The 17382-nt window shown below is 41.7% G+C and overlaps 1 protein-coding gene across 3 annotated transcripts; it reads left to right on the forward strand.

Annotated features, from left to right (window-relative positions):
- Window positions 1-7486: 7486 nt before the first annotated feature.
- On the forward strand, window positions 7487-15949 carry LOC110894519. 3 transcript variants are annotated; one of them, XM_022141744.2, is made up of 5 exons: window positions 7487-7614; window positions 8086-8139; window positions 9759-10914; window positions 15096-15149; window positions 15663-15949. In XM_022141744.2, exons 3-5 carry the CDS (start codon window positions 9759-9761, stop codon window positions 15677-15679), a joined length of 1227 nt encoding a protein of 408 aa, XP_021997436.1. In that variant the 5' UTR covers window positions 7487-7614; window positions 8086-8139; the 3' UTR covers window positions 15680-15949. The 3 variants fall into 3 exon arrangements, 2 of the variants coding, with proteins under 2 accessions (XP_021997436.1, XP_021997435.1); XM_022141743.2 differs by having other exon boundaries at window positions 7495-7621; XR_004874670.1 differs by lacking the exons at window positions 9759-10914; window positions 15096-15149; window positions 15663-15949 and adding an exon at window positions 8653-8939 and having other exon boundaries at window positions 7495-7621.
- Window positions 15950-17382: the final 1433 nt, after the last annotated feature.

Raw genomic sequence — 17382 nt, forward strand, 5'->3', positions numbered from 1 at the left:
CGCTACATTACGACATCACACTCATGCTATGTTTTCTGGTTATGAAGACAATGAGTGGACGCGGAAGAGGGAACGTTAACATGACTCAGGCTCAGTTCACTAACCTGATCAACAAGGTGGTTGCAGCTTTCGCAGCTCACCCTGGAAGAAAACTCGTTATTTTAGGATGTTTAGATCCCACCCCCGCATCGTCTTTTCACCCCTAAACCTATTCGCTTCGCTTATCACAACAGGTCAGCATGCACCCGCGCAACCACGTGTTTGTACTTTCAAAATCTTCATGGATTGCAAGCCTCTCCCTTTCAATGGCACTGAGGGTGCCATAGGTCTTCTACACTGGATTGAGAAGGCCGAAGCTGTCTTTGCTGTCTGCGAGTGTCCCCCTGCTAATTGGGTTAAGTTTGCTACTGGTACGCTTGAAGGAAACGCGCTTTCCTGGTGGAAGGCGCAAATTCAGATGCTCGGTTTAGAAACTGCTAATGCTACCGCGTAGGAAGATTTCAAGGACATGATTAAGGAAGAGTATTGTCACAGGGATGACATCCACAAGCTCGAAAACGAGTACTTTGAGCTCAAGATGGTTGGATCAGAGATCGAGACCTACACCAAACAGTCCAACGACTATGCTGCTCTCTGCCCAAACATGTCTCGACCTATGTATCGAAGGATCGAATTGTACATCAAGGGTTTGGCCCCAGAAATCCGGAGCCATGTGACTTCAGCCAACCTCAATACCATTCAGCCAGTCGTCCGTCTTGCTCACAAACTCACTGATCAGGCTGTGGAATAGGGCAAGTTGCCCAAAAGGATCAGTGCTACTACGGGAACTTCTGGTGATAACAAGCGTAAGTGGGAAGGAAATCAGAGCAAGGATGCTAACCCCACTCAGACCCCAGTTCAACAAAGGAAAACTGAAAACAACAAAGGCCCTCAGCAACAGGGTGGCTATCGAGGGAACCACCCTAAGTGTAACACACACCACAATGGGCCATGTGGCAAAAGTTAGTGCCAGCGATGCAACAAGATAGTGCATGAAGCCAAAGACTGCAGGAGCCAGTTTCCGGCTAGGCAGAATCAGCAACAACCGCAACAACAGCAGCAAGGAAACAACCGTGTATGCTATAAGTGCGGAGCAACGGGGCACATGCGAAGGGATTGCCCGGAACTGAACCAGAACCGCAACAACAACCAGGGAGTTGGAAACAACGATCAAAACAACAACAATGCTGGGAATGGTGCATGAGGAAGGGCTTTCGTTATTGGAGCTGGAGAAGCAAGGAATGACCCCAACGTCGTGGCGGGTAAGTTCCTACTCGATGATCGTTATGTTTCTGTATTATTTGATTCTGGAGCCGATGCTAGTTATGTATCTCTACGTATTAGTAAGAAGCTTAATCATACGCCTACAATATTAAGACTAAGCATACCGTTGAGTTAGCAAATGTAGAAATATCGAGGCCTCACACATTATCAGTAACTGCAAACTAGTGTTGTCTGGTCAGACCTTTAGCATCGATCTTTTTCCTATCGTTCTTGGAAGCTTCGACGTCGTCATTGGTATGGATTGGTTATCCAAACATCACGCTGAAATCCTCTGTCAAGAGAAAATGGTTCGCATTCCCCGCCGTTCTGGCAAACCCCTCATCGTTCAAGGTGACAAAGGCGGAGAAGTCACAGGCATCATCTCGTTCTTAAAGGCCCAGAAGTGTTTACGAAGGGGGCACACCGCTATCTTAGCACTTGTCACCGACACACAGGAAAAGGAAAAGAGGATTGAAGATTTTCCAGTGGTACACGACTACCCCGAGGTATTTCCTGAAGAACTACCTGGACTCCCTCCTCACCGTCAGGTCGAATTTCAAATCGAGCTAACTCCCAAAGCAGCACCTATAGCTCAAGCGCCTTATCGACTAGCCCCCGCAGAACTGAAGGAACTTTCTACGCAACTACAAGAACTATTGGATAAAGGATTTATCCGTCCTAGTTCGTCACCCTGGGGAGCACCAGTGCTCTTTGTTAAGAAGAAGGATGGCACATTCCGAATGTGCATCGATTATCGTGAGCTAAACAAAGTTACCATCAAGAATCGTTACCCACTCCCACGCATCGACGATTTATTCGATCAGTTGCAAGGATCGAGTTACTACTCTAAGATTGACCTGCGATCAGACTATCATCAGCTGAGAGTCCGTGATGAAGCATCTCCAAAACTGTGTTCAGAACTCGTTATGGTCACTACGAATTCCTCGTCATGCCTTTTGGAATGACTAACGCGCCTGCGGTTTTCATGGATCTCATGAACCGAGTGTGCAAGCCTTACCTCGACAGGTTCGTAATTGTGTTTATCGACGACATCCTGATCTACTCGAAAAGTCAAGAGGAGCATGAACAACACCTGCGTCTTATTCTCGAACTCCTTCGCAACGAACAACTGTACGCCAAGTTCTCGAAATGCGACTTCTGGCTTCGAGAAGTCCACTTCATTGGGCACGTGGTCAATAAGGACGGAATTCTTGTCGATCCAGCTAAGATCGACTCTATAAAGAATTGGCCTACCCCTAAGACTCCGACTAAAGTTCGCCAATTCTTGGGATTGGCAGGATACTATCGTAGATTCATCAAGGGATTTTTGAAGATTGCTCAACCCCTCACGACTCTCACTCAGAAGGGTATTGCTTACAAATGGAATGAAGCTCAGGAGTCTGCTTTTCAGAAGCTAAAGGATAACCTCTGTAGTGCTCCTATTCTCTCGTTACCTGAAGGTACCGACGACTTTGTGGTTTACTGCGATGCGTCTATTCATGGGCTCGGTTGCGTGTTAATGCAACGCGAGAAAGTTATTGCTTACGCTTCTCGACAACTTAATACTCACGAAAGGAACTACACTACGCACGATTTGGAATTGGGAGCAGTGGTTTTTGCTCTTAAGATATAGAGACATTACCTGTACGGTACCAGGTGCACCATTTACACCGATCACAGGAGTCTCGAGCACATCTTCAAACAAAAGGAGTTAAACATGCGACAACGTCGATGGGTCGAACTCCTGAATGATTACGAATGCGCGATCAAGTACCATCTGGGCAAAGCCAATGTCGTGGCAGATGCCCTCAGCCGAAAGGACACTACACCTAAGCGCGTGCGAGCATTATGACTTACCATCCAGTCTAACCTCCCTACTCAGATACGAAGTGCTCAGGTTGAAGCATTGAAACCTGAGAACATCAGGGCTGAGTCCCTGCGAGGATCGAGGAAACGTTTGGAATAAAAGGAAGACGGAGCTTACTATGTGACAGGGCGCATTTGGGTTCCACTCTATGGAGATCTACGTGAACTTGTGATGGACGAAGCACATAAGTCTCGTTACTCAGTACATCCTGGTTTGGATAAGATGTACCACGATCTCAAAACCACGTATTGGTGGCCTGGTATGAAAGCCAGCATAGCCACCTACGTTAGCAAGTGCTTGACCTGTGCTAGAGTCAAGGTCGAATACCAGAAGCCGTCGGGCTTGTTGCAACAACCGGAACTGCCAAAATGGAAATGGGAGCAAATTTCCATGGATTTCGTCACAGGCTTACCAAGATCTCAAAGCGGGAACGATACCATTTGGGTCATCGTGGACCGCCTAACCAAGTCTGCACACTTCCTCGCGATCAAGGAAACAGATAAGTATTCAAAGCTCGCTGCCATCTGCATGAAGGAAATAGTTGCTAGGCACGGAGTGCCAATCTCTATCATATCCGATCGTGACCCACGCTTTACATCCGAATTATGGCAAGCTACGCATAGATCTTTTGGCTCACGTTTGGATATGAGCACTACTTACCACCCACAGACCGATGGTCAAACGGAACGTACCATCCAAACGCTTGAAGACATGCTGAGAGCATGTGTTATTGATTTTGGAAACGGGTGGGAACGACACTTACCGTTGTTAGAGTTTTCCTACAATAACAGCTACCACACCAGCATTCAGGCAGCACCCTTTGAGGCATTGTACGGTCGTAAATGCCGATCACCTCAATGTTGGGCAGAAGTTGGCAAAAGCCAAATTACTGGCCCGGAACTTGTAGTCGAGACTATGGAAAGGATTGCCCAGATCAGGCAACGCATGGCGGCAGCTCGTGACCGTCAGAAAAGTTACGCTGATAAGCGTAGGAAACCGCTAGAATTCCAGGTCGGGGCAAGCTTAATCCGCGATATGTCGGACCATTTGAAATTACCGAGAAAATCGGTAAGGTTGCTTACACATTGAATCTACCTGAAGAGCTGAGTGCGGTGCACAACGTCTTCCACGTGTCTAATCTGAAGAAGTGTCTGTCAGATGAAACACTCATAATTCCTTTCAAGGAACTCACTTTTGACGAACAGCTACACTTTACTGAGGAACCGGTTGAGATCACTGATCGAGAGATCAAAACCCTCAAACGTAGCCACATACCTATTGTACGAGTTCGTTGGAACTCGCGCCGTGGCCCAGAGTTTACCTGGGAGCGGGAAGACCAGATGAAGCGCAAGTATCCCCAGTTGTTCCCAAATGAAACTCCCAGCACTGAAGCTACAACCGAATTTCAGGACGAAATTCCAAACTAACGGGGGGATGATGTGACACCCCGTTGAAACGATCTCACTAGCTTGATAGTGGATGCCTTAACTTTCGGGACGAAAGTTCTTAAAACTTGGGGATAATGTGACACTCTAGGTTTTCCCGAGTAACCCTCTTGTATTAACAGTGTGTACGTATGAATTATTAAATGAAAGGTGAGAATTATCTTGATGTGCTATGTGTTGATAACGTGTATGTAATAAATATATATGTGTATAAGTACTAAGTGAACCGAGACCACGACTCGAGATCGCTCGGTCTCGAGTGACCAGTAAACAGTGGGCCGGTTGGGCCATGGACCTCCTTAAGCCCACACGGAAATCCATTAAGGTGCACCGACCATAGAACGGGTATAAAACCCATACCCAAGCCAACATTTCCTCATTTTGGACACTCAATCATCATCCCAAATCCTCAAACATCCCCTCACACTCACTCCCACACTCTCTCTCGCTAAAATCCTAAGACACCACCACCGTCCTCCTTCTCACCTCTCGGACTCAACCGGCGGCAATAGGACTCCCGGAAATCAACTCATTATCATCATCCGGAAGCTAGTTCATCGATCCTCCATACCCTCAATATCTAGCCGGTATGTGTTTTGTAGTGTGTTTGGTCTTTAAGGTGATTTTAGGGTACACTATGATACTACTTGAATGAATGTGTAGCATAATAGGTCTTTATTGTTTTGAATGTTTAAATGATGAATGATGGGTAAACCGTGATATGCAACTTGTTGATGAACAATGTGCTCCTTATAAACCGAATGAATGATGAATGTTATGGATAAGCTAGTATGTCTGAACAATGGATTCATGCTAGAAAAGTGTAAGGATATTTTGGTAAGGGGTTGCAAGATTGACTTGATATCAAGAATATATGTTCACATGATCCTTGATCACAAAATTTCATGCTTGAATGATCTCATGAAGAACATTATGAATATGTGTTGAATATGATATCATGAACTATTTGAATATGATATGAATATTTGAAAATGTGATGTTTGATCTGTTTTAATTAGAATTTAGACAAGAAAACATGTTTGTGCATTCTGGTTGGATAGTACACAATTTCATGAACATGCAATTTCATTGGATAGTACATCAGTGGTTCTAGAAAGATCTCTACATCAGACAAACGAGTCGAGACCCTCGGTTGCGACTCGAGACCATCAAAGTGGCAACTCGAGACCAAGCAGCAGACATCAAGGACTCGAGACCAGCAAGATTTCGACTCGAGACCTCATGATCTCGACTTGAGACCTCTGAGATTTCGACTCATGCCTGCACCACTCGAGACCAGCCATTCACAATTCGAGACCTCTTGGTTGCGACGCGAGACCGCGTGTTCTCGAGTCGAGACGACCTAGTCTCGACTGGGCTACTTGTCTTCGTTATTGGGCCAAAGTGTGTGGACTGTGCATTTTGGACTCTGTGATACATGTTGCTGTTAACTGTTAGTATGATAGGATAGGCCCAATAACACTTTGTATTATGTATGCTATGTGTTAATTGTTACTGCTTAATCTAGAATCAGCCCAACATTAGGGATGCTAGTATAATATGCATGTTATGTGTCAGAAACGTGTAAGATATACGTGACTTGTTTATATCCGAGCTTGACCCAAACTGGTAACCATGTTAGGACGTGGTGACCAGCGTGCTTGACCAAGTAAGCTAATCTGCCGAGCAACCCAAGGTGAGTTCACAACTTTTAAAGCATGCGTTCCCGGTGGTTTGGGAAAACGGAACTTAAAACAACGCTATCCCTTTGTAAGGGATACAAACCTATTTTCTCCCCTTGTGCGGGACCCTTAGTTAATTACTGTTTATACTGGATGCAACAAGCAATACTAAACGAAACTCTATCACTCAAGTCCTCACTACTTAATACCGATTAGTCGCCGGGTGTAACAACTGTCACTAAAATCAATAATTAGGACGATAATTAGACAATAAGAAAACCCTAATTGAGACACCCAGATAATTCTGCATTAGCCCTAGAATTTTCAGAACAATCGGAATCAGGATCAGGGCCCCTAAAACTCAAGGGGGGCAAACCCTAGTTGATAGTTATCCAAAATAACTCGTTGCTAGCATCTGATTGGCTGAAGTTTTGATTCAGCAAGCCTAGTCCCGAGCCTAGGCAGCCTATAATTAGACTGCTTAGCTTACGGACCGTAAGGGATCAGGCATACGGTCCGTAAGGGAGTCCCAAAAATTAGTATAAATAGCAGACATCGGGACTTGCCTTCTGTTCTTATTTCGACGAAGAAATTCATTGTGTACGAAGAGTTATATCACAATCAGTTCAATAACACACACAATTCACGAAGTGCTGCCGCAATCAGGGTAATAACTCGATCGCTATTACGATTCAACGTCCGATCGATTATAACTATCCAACGATTGTCCGAGTGCTGCTCAAATTGAGCTTGTACTTTGATTATTCGTCGTGATTTCGACTTGAATATTTGAGTACTGTTCGAATTCGGACTATGCTCTGTTATTCGTTGTGAATCCGATTGAATTATTAAGTATCGCACTTGTTAATCGATGTGAGGGTTTAATCTCGTGAATTGACGTAACTGCTGAATTAGTTACTAACCCGTTTGTGTGTGTGCATTATTGTTAAATTAGGAATAATCAAGGCTAATCATGTAACACCCCAAAATATGCTATTCATTTACTTGTTTTATTAAAGGTGTATAAATTGTAATAATTAACCAAGTCAAAAGATTTTGGTAATTGTTAACTAGAAAGAAAATTAGTGTGATAACTATCCACACTTATAACCCTAGGGACTAAAATTGTGATTATGACAAAATTTTAATAACAATAATAATATAACAAAAACCAACACACTGGTGTTGGTGGGGGATCGATCGAACAAGCAGAGAGAAGGGGGAAACCCTAGCTCAAGCAAAAACAAGCAATTGGATCTAAATTCTCAAGATAATCTAGTGCATGAGTCCATAAATCTGAATAACTAACCTCAATTTCGTAAGTGGTAAGCTTGATTTTCTGAATTTATGATTTTTAGAATGAGGGGTTAGACCAAATCTCGATTCCTTGTAACCAATGTAATGAATCTGAGTTAAGATTGCTTTTTAGAATAGGAATCATGCTTGAAATTATGTTCTATAAAAAGTGTAGTGAAAAACCCACTTTGTAAAGATTTTGTTACTAATAGGAAATTCATGAGAATTAGGATCATGAGTTAATTGATATGTGAAATTGTTGTGATGCTCGAATGCTAGATAAACTGATTTTAGAATGGAAATTATATGAATTTAGAGGAAGATGATTCTTGTGTTGTGATGAGCTAGTAGGGACATGCTTAGTAAACTTGTACCTTGTGCCTTATGTATGATGCTTACCAAGTGTTCGATGAAATGCCTAAAAGAAGAATTTATGTGGAAATAGTATAATGATGCCACAAACTAAATAAAGTGAACGAATGTTCTAATGTAGGCGTGAAAGAAGAAGGTACAAGCACTAAGCAAGCGGAAGGAGCACAAGATCGAGGTATGCTTCGTGTCATACGAGTCTTTATTATATTTCCCATTTATATAAAATTTCGTTGTAAAAGCTATTCTTATATAACGAGATCGACGATGTAGTAAGCAAGCGACAAATCCCTTGTGGATTTGGGTATGTTAATGAAAGTAGTGTTGAGTTATGCTAACCCAATTTCATGGGTCGAATGTGTATGCTTAGCTCTCTACGAGAGTGTTTATGCTAAACCCAATTTCATGGGTTGAATGTGTATGCTTAGCTCTCTACGAGAGTGTTTATGCTAAACCCAATTTCATGGGTCGAATGCGTATGCTTAGCTCTCTACGAGAGTGTTTATGCTAAACCCAATTACACGGGTCGAATGCGTATGTCAAACTCTCTACGAGAGTGGTTATGCTTAACCCAATTATTGGGTTGTTGTATGCTTAAGAGTAAGAATGTTTTATGTGGTTAAAGCTAAATCGAAAGGTTATGATTTTCTATGAGATAACTAACTTATTAAATTTGTGAATGTTAATGTAGGTAAAGCACCTCTATAGGCGATTTGGAGTTATGGGACGAGCACATGTTCAAGCTTTATAATACCAAGCGCTTCCGCAACTCATATGCATACTTTTGGGTCCATGTTTTGCCACTTTGTTAGACTTTGTTGAAATGTTTTAGATTTAAAAAACTCGTTACTTTTGTTGGAATGGTTTTATGTAAATTGGGTCGTAGGTAAACGTTGTATGTTATGTAAAAACAGGGGGTATGTCCGTTTTACAAACGGGTCATGCCCAATTTTTGTAAAAATTTCTTTAAGCGTCAAAGTGGTATTTTAATTCTCCGAAAAATCTTGTTTATGTAGTTAATCTATTATTTTTGAAAAGCGGTCCTTACAAGTTGGTATCAGAGCCATGGTTTGAGGGATTCGAGCTTTTAACGCGATGCTTGAACTCAAACCAATGGCTCGTTCGAAAGTGTGCTCGCTCCCGGATCGCCAATGAGGTAATAATGTATGATTTCGATAAATGCTAGTATATGTTATGAGTTTAAGATGTAAGGTTAAGTTAAATATGTGAAGTAACAATTATGGGCATCAAAACAAGTAATTCCGGAACCCGGGCAGCTGGTACGGACCTGGAAATGGGTTAAAACACAAAAAAATAAAGTTGCAGCGAAATGATCAGGGGAAGGCCGTCGCCGACGCCCTGTAGGTCCGTCGCCGACGCCTTATTTTGGCCGACGGCCTAAGTTCCTGTCTACGGACATTTTTACCCGACGCCCACTTTTAAGAGCCGTCGCCGACGGGCTACCCTGCCGTCGCCGACGGCTAGCGTGTGTCTGTTTCGCTGATTTGCCTTGTTTTTACCCATTCTAAGTCCCCGTATCAATTGAAAGCCTACTAAATTGCGATGAAAAGTCCATGAGGGACTTCATAAGTATGGGGAACCATAAATAGAAATTTTGAAGTGATGAACTTGAAATAATCGGAGGTGACGAGTCGAATAATATGAACGAAAAGTAAAAATTTTAAAAGGCAAGTAAAATTCAACTAAGGGAAGGTGGATGAAATAAACTTGGAGTAATGAAATATGACGTAATGAAAGCTTGTTAGTTGTGTTAAATATAAATGTGATGTTGTGTAGATGGCCGATGCAAGAAATATCAATGATGATAATGATGATAACAATGATGCGGCTAGACAAGAAGCATTCGAGAACAGAGTTACAGAAGTAGCGGAAGGGGTTATACAAGCCAATCTTCCACGGTTGGCTCAAGAAGTAGAAAGCCGAGTTCTAGGGGTTGTGGATGCTATGATGACTAATAAGTTCGAAGAGTTGAGGGAATTAATCGAAGGATCCAAGAGTAAAGGTAAGGAACGAAGGTGCACTTACAAGGATTTTATGGCATGCCATCCGATGACGTATGACGGTAAAATTGACCCAGTCGAATGTCAAAGATGGGTCTCGAATATAGAGGCGGTGTTTATACGAAGCCGGTGCGATAAGGAGGACCAAGTGATGTTCGCTACCGGTTTACTAACCCATCAAGCGAAAGATTGGTGGGATGCGCACAGCAAGGAAATAGGCGAAGATAGGCTGCAAGCTATGACTTGGCAAGAGTTCAAGGGGCCCTTCATGAGATATCATTGTCCTCAGTCGGCGATCGACAAGATTCAGGAGGATTTCTTACGCCTCCGGCAGAAAAACGAATCAGTGAATGAAATAGCAAACAATTTTATGGATAAGATGAAGTTCTGTGGAGAATTGGTAACAACCGAGAGGATGAAGATAAGTCGCTTCTATGGCGTGTTAAAAGCAGAAGTTAGAGAGTTCATCACTCCCTCAAAATGTGAAACTCTTGAAGAGCTCATCGATTTAGCGCGGGATAGAGAGATCGAAATTAAAAGGCAAGAGGAGCGAGGTGAAAAGAGGCCGAGTGAAAAAGGTACAAGTTTTAGTCCATCCAAAAAGGGGAAGTTTCAGGATCAAGGAAGAAAGGGTAAGTCGAAAGGTGGGATTACACCATGCAAGACATGTGGAAAGCTCCATACCGGAGAGTGTTTGCTAGGTAAGAAGGGGTGCTTTAAATGTGGTAAGGAGGGGCATTCGTCCTATCAATGCCCGGATAACCCAAAGACTTGTTTCAACTGTTTCGAAAAAGGGCATATCAAGTCGGAATGCCCAAAGCTTCAACAAGGGTCAAAGAAAGAAGATAGGAAGCAAGAGGGTTCTAGGGCAAAGGGGAGAATGTTTCAGATCACGTCTGAAGAAGCCAAGTCCCAGCCAAATATGGTCTCAGGTATTTTTCTAATAAATTCTATACCGGTTTACGTTTTGTTTGATACCGGAGCTACCATGTCGTTTATCTCTAGTGAAATTGTTCAACATCCATCCTTTAAGATTGAACGAATGCCGTTGCCCTTAGAAGTAGAGATAGCAGATAGTAAAAGTTACTTGTTGCACGAAATATGTAAAAATTGCAAATTGACCACTGAGGATGAGGAGTTTGCTATTGATCTTATCCCCATGATCTTGGGGGAATTCAAAGTAATAGTGGGTATGGATTGGATGTCTCAAAACCATGCAGAAATAAAATGTGAATCCAAATCTATATTTCTTCAAACTCCAAGTGGAAGACGATTAAATGTACAAGGCGAAAGGAAGATGGAAGCGAAGCTATGTACTCTCGTTCAAGCCACTAAGTACGTGCTCAATGGGAGTAGAGCATACTTAGCTTACGTAGCAAATACTCAACAAAGCTTTCCAAAGCTTGAAGATGTTGAAGTTGTGAACGAATTTCCGGATGTATTCCCGGAAGAATTGCCGGGACTCCCTCCCGAGCGAGAAGTGGAGTTCAATATCGAATTGAATCCGGATGCGAAACCAGTCGCGAAGGCTCCCTATAGATTAGCTCCCACGGAAATGCGGGAATTAATGACACAAATACAAGACCTCTTAGACAAAGGTTTTATACGCCCAAGTGTGTCGCCTTGGGGAGCGCCCGTCTTATTTGTTAAGAAGAAAGACGGGTCGATGCGCATGTGCATCGACTATAGGGAGTTAAATAAGCTAACCATAAAGAACCGCTACCCTTTACCTAGAATTGACGACCTTTTTGATCAGTTACAAGGGGCGAGTTGGTTCTCCAAGATAGATCTGCGATCGGGGTACCATCAGGTTAGAGTACGAGAAGAAGACATTCCAAAGACCGCATTTAGAACCCGTTACGGACATTATGAATTTTTAGTTATGTCCTTTGGGTTAACAAATGCGCCGGCGGCATTTATGGATCTTATGAACCGTGTATGCCGACCCATGTTGGATAGATCGGTAATTGTATTCATAGATGACATTTTGGTTTATTCACGAAGCAAAGACGAACATGCGGTACATTTGCGTGAAGTACTTGAAACTCTCCGTAAGGAGAAGCTCTACGCAAAATTTTCAAAGTGTGCCTTTTGGCTTAGGGAGGTACAGTTTCTGGGGCATGTGATAAATGCGGAGGGTGTTATGGTCGATCCTTCAAAGATCGATGCTGTAATGAAATGGGTTCCTCCGAAAAACCCAACAGAGATAAGAAGTTTTCTGGGTCTTGCTGGATACTACCGGAGGTTCATACAAGATTTTTCCAAGATAGCCTTACCCTTAACAAAACTGACCAGAAAGAAAGAGAAGTTTGTATGGGAAAAAGAACAGGAGGAGGCTTTTCGAATGTTGAAAGAAAAACTATCAAGTCCCCCAATCCTAACGTTACCAGACGGAACCGAAGACCTGGTGGTCTATTCAGACGCTTCACACCAGGGATTGGGTTGTGTTCTAATGCAAAGAGGGAGAGTTATCGCTTATGCTTCGCGACAATTGAAGCCTCATGAGGTGAACTACCCCACACACGACTTGGAATTAGCGGCCGTAGTGTTTGCATTAAAGATTTGGAGGCATTATCTATATGGGGCAAAATGCACCATTTACTCGGACCACAAAAGCCTTAAATATTTCTTTGAACAGAGAGACCTAAACATGAGGCAGCGGAGGTGGTTGGAACTTATCAAGGATTATGATTGTGATATCCTCTACCATCCGGGGAGGGCAAATGTAGTAGCCGATGCATTAAGCCGTAAAGAGTATCCATCTCCCATAAGAGTGAAATCCATGAAGATGGTAGTTACACCACGATTACTTGAGGAGATCCGCGAATCCCAGATAAAGTCGCTCGGAGCGGACGACCTGAAGAGGGAACGATTAAAAGGTGTGATCGATGATCTAGAAGAAAATTCGACCGGGCTTAAGACGCGGTTCGGCCGAATTTGGATTCCGCGATTCTGCGAAGTCAAAGCTGCCCTGCTCGACGAGGCACATAAGTCTCGATATTCGGTCCATCCCGGGGCTACAAAGATGTATCGGGACTTGAAAGCCAATTATTGGTGGCCGGGTATGAAGCGCGACATAGTTAAATACGTCGCGAAATGCTTAACATGCTCCCAAGTGAAAGTAGAACATCAAAAGCCGTATGGGAAATTACAACCCTTGGAGATACCGGTATGGAAGTGGGAGGAACTAACGATGGATTTGATAACCAAACTTCCTAAAACAAAGAAAGGGCACGATACAATATGGGTAATCGTAGACCGGCTTACAAAAAGCGCTCACTTTTTACCCATCAAAGAAGCTTACTCTTCCGAGAAATTGGCAGAAATTTATATGAACGAGATCATATCCCGCCATGGAGTGCCCGTGTCGATTGTCTCGGATCGGGACACTAGATTTACTTCTCGTTACTGGCGGAAGTTTCACGAGAGTGTGGGTACGAAGTTGCACATAAGTACCGCTTACCACCCTCAAACGGACGGCCAGTCAGAAAGAACCATTCAAACGCTCGTTGATATGTTGAGGGCGTGTGCCTTAGATTTTGGGGGAAGTTGGGACGACCAATTGCCACTGGTCGAATTTTCTTATAACAACAGTTACCATAGTGGTATTCAAATGGCACCTTACGAACTATTATACGGGAGAAAATGTAGGACTCCCGTATGTTGGGGCGAAGTGGGACAAAGGGAGCTTGCACCAAGTGATTTAATAGCAGTAACGAATGAAAAGATTGAAATGGTTAGAACAAGGTTGAAAGCAGCTCAAGATCGGCAAAAAGCTTATGCAGACAAGAGAAGGCGTCCTATCGAGTTCCAAGTTGGAGATTTTGTCTTGCTAAAGGTGTCCCCATGGAAGGGTATAATCCGTTTTCGCAAACGGGGAAAGCTAGGTCCTCGTTACATTGGGCCGTTTAAAATTTTGGCTCGGGTTGGAAGGGTTGCGTATCGATTGGAATTACCGCCTGCTCTAAACGGGATTCACAATACCTTCCACGTGTCGCAATTAAGAAAGTGTCTTGCGGATGAGACAGCACTAGTACCACTCGATGATATCGAGTTGGATGAAGGGTTAAATTATGTCGAAAAACCCGTAGCCATTAAGGACTTCAAGGTGAAGAATCTCCGAAATAAAGCTGTTAAACAAGTGTTGGTCCAATGGCGACACCGAAAAGGTTCGGATCTTACATGGGAAACTGAAGACGAAATGAGGAAGCACTACCCTTATCTTTTCGGTATGTCAATACTTAAATTGTTATGTGATCAGGTTTCGGGGACGAAACCTCTTTTAAGGGGGGTAGACTTGTAACACCCCAAAATATGCTATTCATTTACTTGTTTTATTAAAGGTGTATAAATTGTAATAATTAACCAAGTCAAAAGATTTTGGTAATTGTTAACTAGAAAGAAAATTAGTGTGATAACTATCCACACTTATAACCCTAGGGACTAAAATTGTGATTATGACAAAATTTTAATAACAATAATAATATAACAAAAACCAACACACTGGTGTTGGTGGGGGGTCGATCGAACAAGCAGAGAGAAGGGGGAAACCCTAGCTCAAGCAAAAACAAGCAATTGGATCTAAATTCTCAAGATAATCTAGTGCATGAGTCCATAAATCTGAATAACTAACCTCAATTTCGTAAGTGGTAAGCTTGATTTTCTGAATTTATGATTTTTAGAATGAGGGGTTAGACCAAATCTCGATTCCTTGTAACCAATGTAATGAATCTGAGTTAAGATTGCTTTTTAGAATAGGAATCATGCTTGAAATTATGTTCTATAAAAAGTGTAGTGAAAAACCCACTTTGTAAAGATTTTGTTACTAATAGGAAATTCATGAGAATTAGGATCATGAGTTAATTGATATGTGAAATTGTTGTGATGCTCGAATGCTAGATAAACTGATTTTAGAATGGAAATTATATGAATTTAGAGGAAGATGATTCTTGTGTTGTGATGAGCTAGTAGGGACATGCTTAGTAAACTTGTACCTTGTGCCTTATGTATGATGCTTACCAAGTGTTCGATGAAATGCCTAAAAGAAGAATTTATGTGGAAATAGTATAATGATGCCACAAACTAAATAAAGTGAACGAATGTTCTAATGTAGGCGTGAAAGAAGAAGGTACAAGCACTAAGCAAGCGGAAGGAGCACAAGATCGAGGTATGCTTCGTGTCATACGAGTCTTTATTATATTTCCCATTTATATAAAATTTCGTTGTAAAAGCTATTCTTATATAACGAGATCGACGATGTAGTAAGCAAGCGACAAATCCCTTGTGGATTTGGGTATGTTAATGAAAGTAGTGTTGAGTTATGCTAACCCAATTTCATGGGTCGAATGTGTATGCTTAGCTCTCTACGAGAGTGTTTATGCTAAACCCAATTTCATGGGTTGAATGTGTATGCTTAGCTCTCTACGAGAGTGTTTATGCTAAACCCAATTTCATGGGTCGAATGCGTATGCTTAGCTCTCTACGAGAGTGTTTATGCTAAACCCAATTACACGGGTCGAATGCGTATGTCAAACTCTCTACGAGAGTGGTTATGCTTAACCCAATTATTCGGTTGTTGTATGCTTAAGAGTAAGAATGTTTTATGTGGTTAAAGCTAAATCGAAAGGTTATGATTTTCTATGAGATAACTAACTTATTAAATTTGTGAATGTTAATGTAGGTAAAGCACCTCTATAGGCGATTTGGAGTTATGGGACGAGCACATGTTCAAGCTTTATAATACCAAGCGCTTCCGCAACTCATATGCATACTTTTGGGTCCATGTTTTGCCACTTTGTTAGACTTTGTTGAAATGTTTTAGATTTAAAAAACTCGTTACTTTTGTTGGAATGGTTTTATGTAAATTGGGTCGTAGGTAAACGTTGTATGTTATGTAAAAACAGGGGGTATGTCCGTTTTACAAACGGGTCATGCCCAATTTTTGTAAAAATTTCTTTAAGCGTCAAAGTGGTATTTTAATTCTCCGAAAAATCTTGTTTATGTAGTTAATCTATTATTTTTGAAAAGCGGTCCTTACAAATCAGTAGGCTTATACACTGCTCGTTAAATCTGCAATGTGAGTCCATTCTCTTTTCTCACAGTTTGTGAGTCATTTTCTTTTTATCAACTGCTTTACAATACTCCAAATTATTTTCAAAGTGTTATAATTACAGGGACTAAGTCGTGGATATCTTGATTTATTGGTTAGTGGGGTATTGTGCACATTACTATTTCTCTCAGTTAGGTTCATTGACCTACTAGGGAGGAACGTCACTATTAGAGTTCATTGACCTAATAGTGGTATGACCATCGTCACCATTGTGACTTGTCACCATTGTGACAGAAAGCCAGATAAAAATAAGATATGAACCATTGTAATCGCTCTTATGCTGTAATTTATAACTATGGGTCATTTCCTCAAAACCTGAATGAACTCACTCAGGAATTTCCCCGCTGACAAAACCTTTTTCAAACATGTTTCAGGTGATCTGTTGTGAGCAAAGAAAAGTGCCAGGAAGCACTACCAGCTTAAGAAAGTGGCTCATTGTAAATAAATAAAAGAAACATGTTTTGAAAATAAAGATTTCCATTGAAATCACCGTATTGTAAATTACTGGGTTTTATCCCTAAATTATGTAACATGCAGTTTAAATTATTAGAAGATCCTGTTTTAAAAAGACTTCCGCTGTCGCCTAAATTAAATACCGCAGGATTTCTGTCCCGCGGCTCCTGAAACGGGTCAAACCGGGTCGGGGGCCGTGACAGAAATAAGGTGGTATCAGAGCCACTTCTTAAGCCACTGATTTAAGCCAATTAAGTATTTAGAAAATACTTAATTTCCATTAATTGCTATTTTGTGATTATTTGTTTATTTATCTGACTAATTATGTATAGTATGAGCAAATCTTTATATGCTAGTCAATGTAGCCAGTAATGTAAATTCTTAAATAATTTGACTCAAGTATTAGTACCTTTATTATCTACAGTTTAGAAGTCTTATCAAGAAAATCATAAAATTTACAAATAAAACCTCGCGTGATGTAAATTTCAGTTATTTTAATAATACCCAGTAGGAACCAATATTTAACAAGTAACTTGTCTGAGGCCCTTCAGAATTTAAATCTCTATCCAGTAAGAGTAGAGGTTTCCAGAGATTTCAATAGATATATACCAGACATAGAGGAACCTATAGAATTCGATGCTTTACCTCTCGAGAAACCCAAGCCTAAGGAAATAGAAATTTGGGAAAATTCTAGGCAAATTGAAAAGCTACCATCTCAGGAAAAGTTAGATTTTATAATGGCAAGCTATAATACTATTAAGCCTGTTACTGAAAATATTTTTAATCGCTCTCTTGAAACACAACTACCAATGAACTTAGAACCAGCTATTCCAAACCC

Source organism: Helianthus annuus, chromosome 12, assembly GCF_002127325.2.
Source record: "Helianthus annuus cultivar XRQ/B chromosome 12, HanXRQr2.0-SUNRISE, whole genome shotgun sequence".
NCBI lineage: Eukaryota > Viridiplantae > Streptophyta > Magnoliopsida > Asterales > Asteraceae > Helianthus > Helianthus annuus.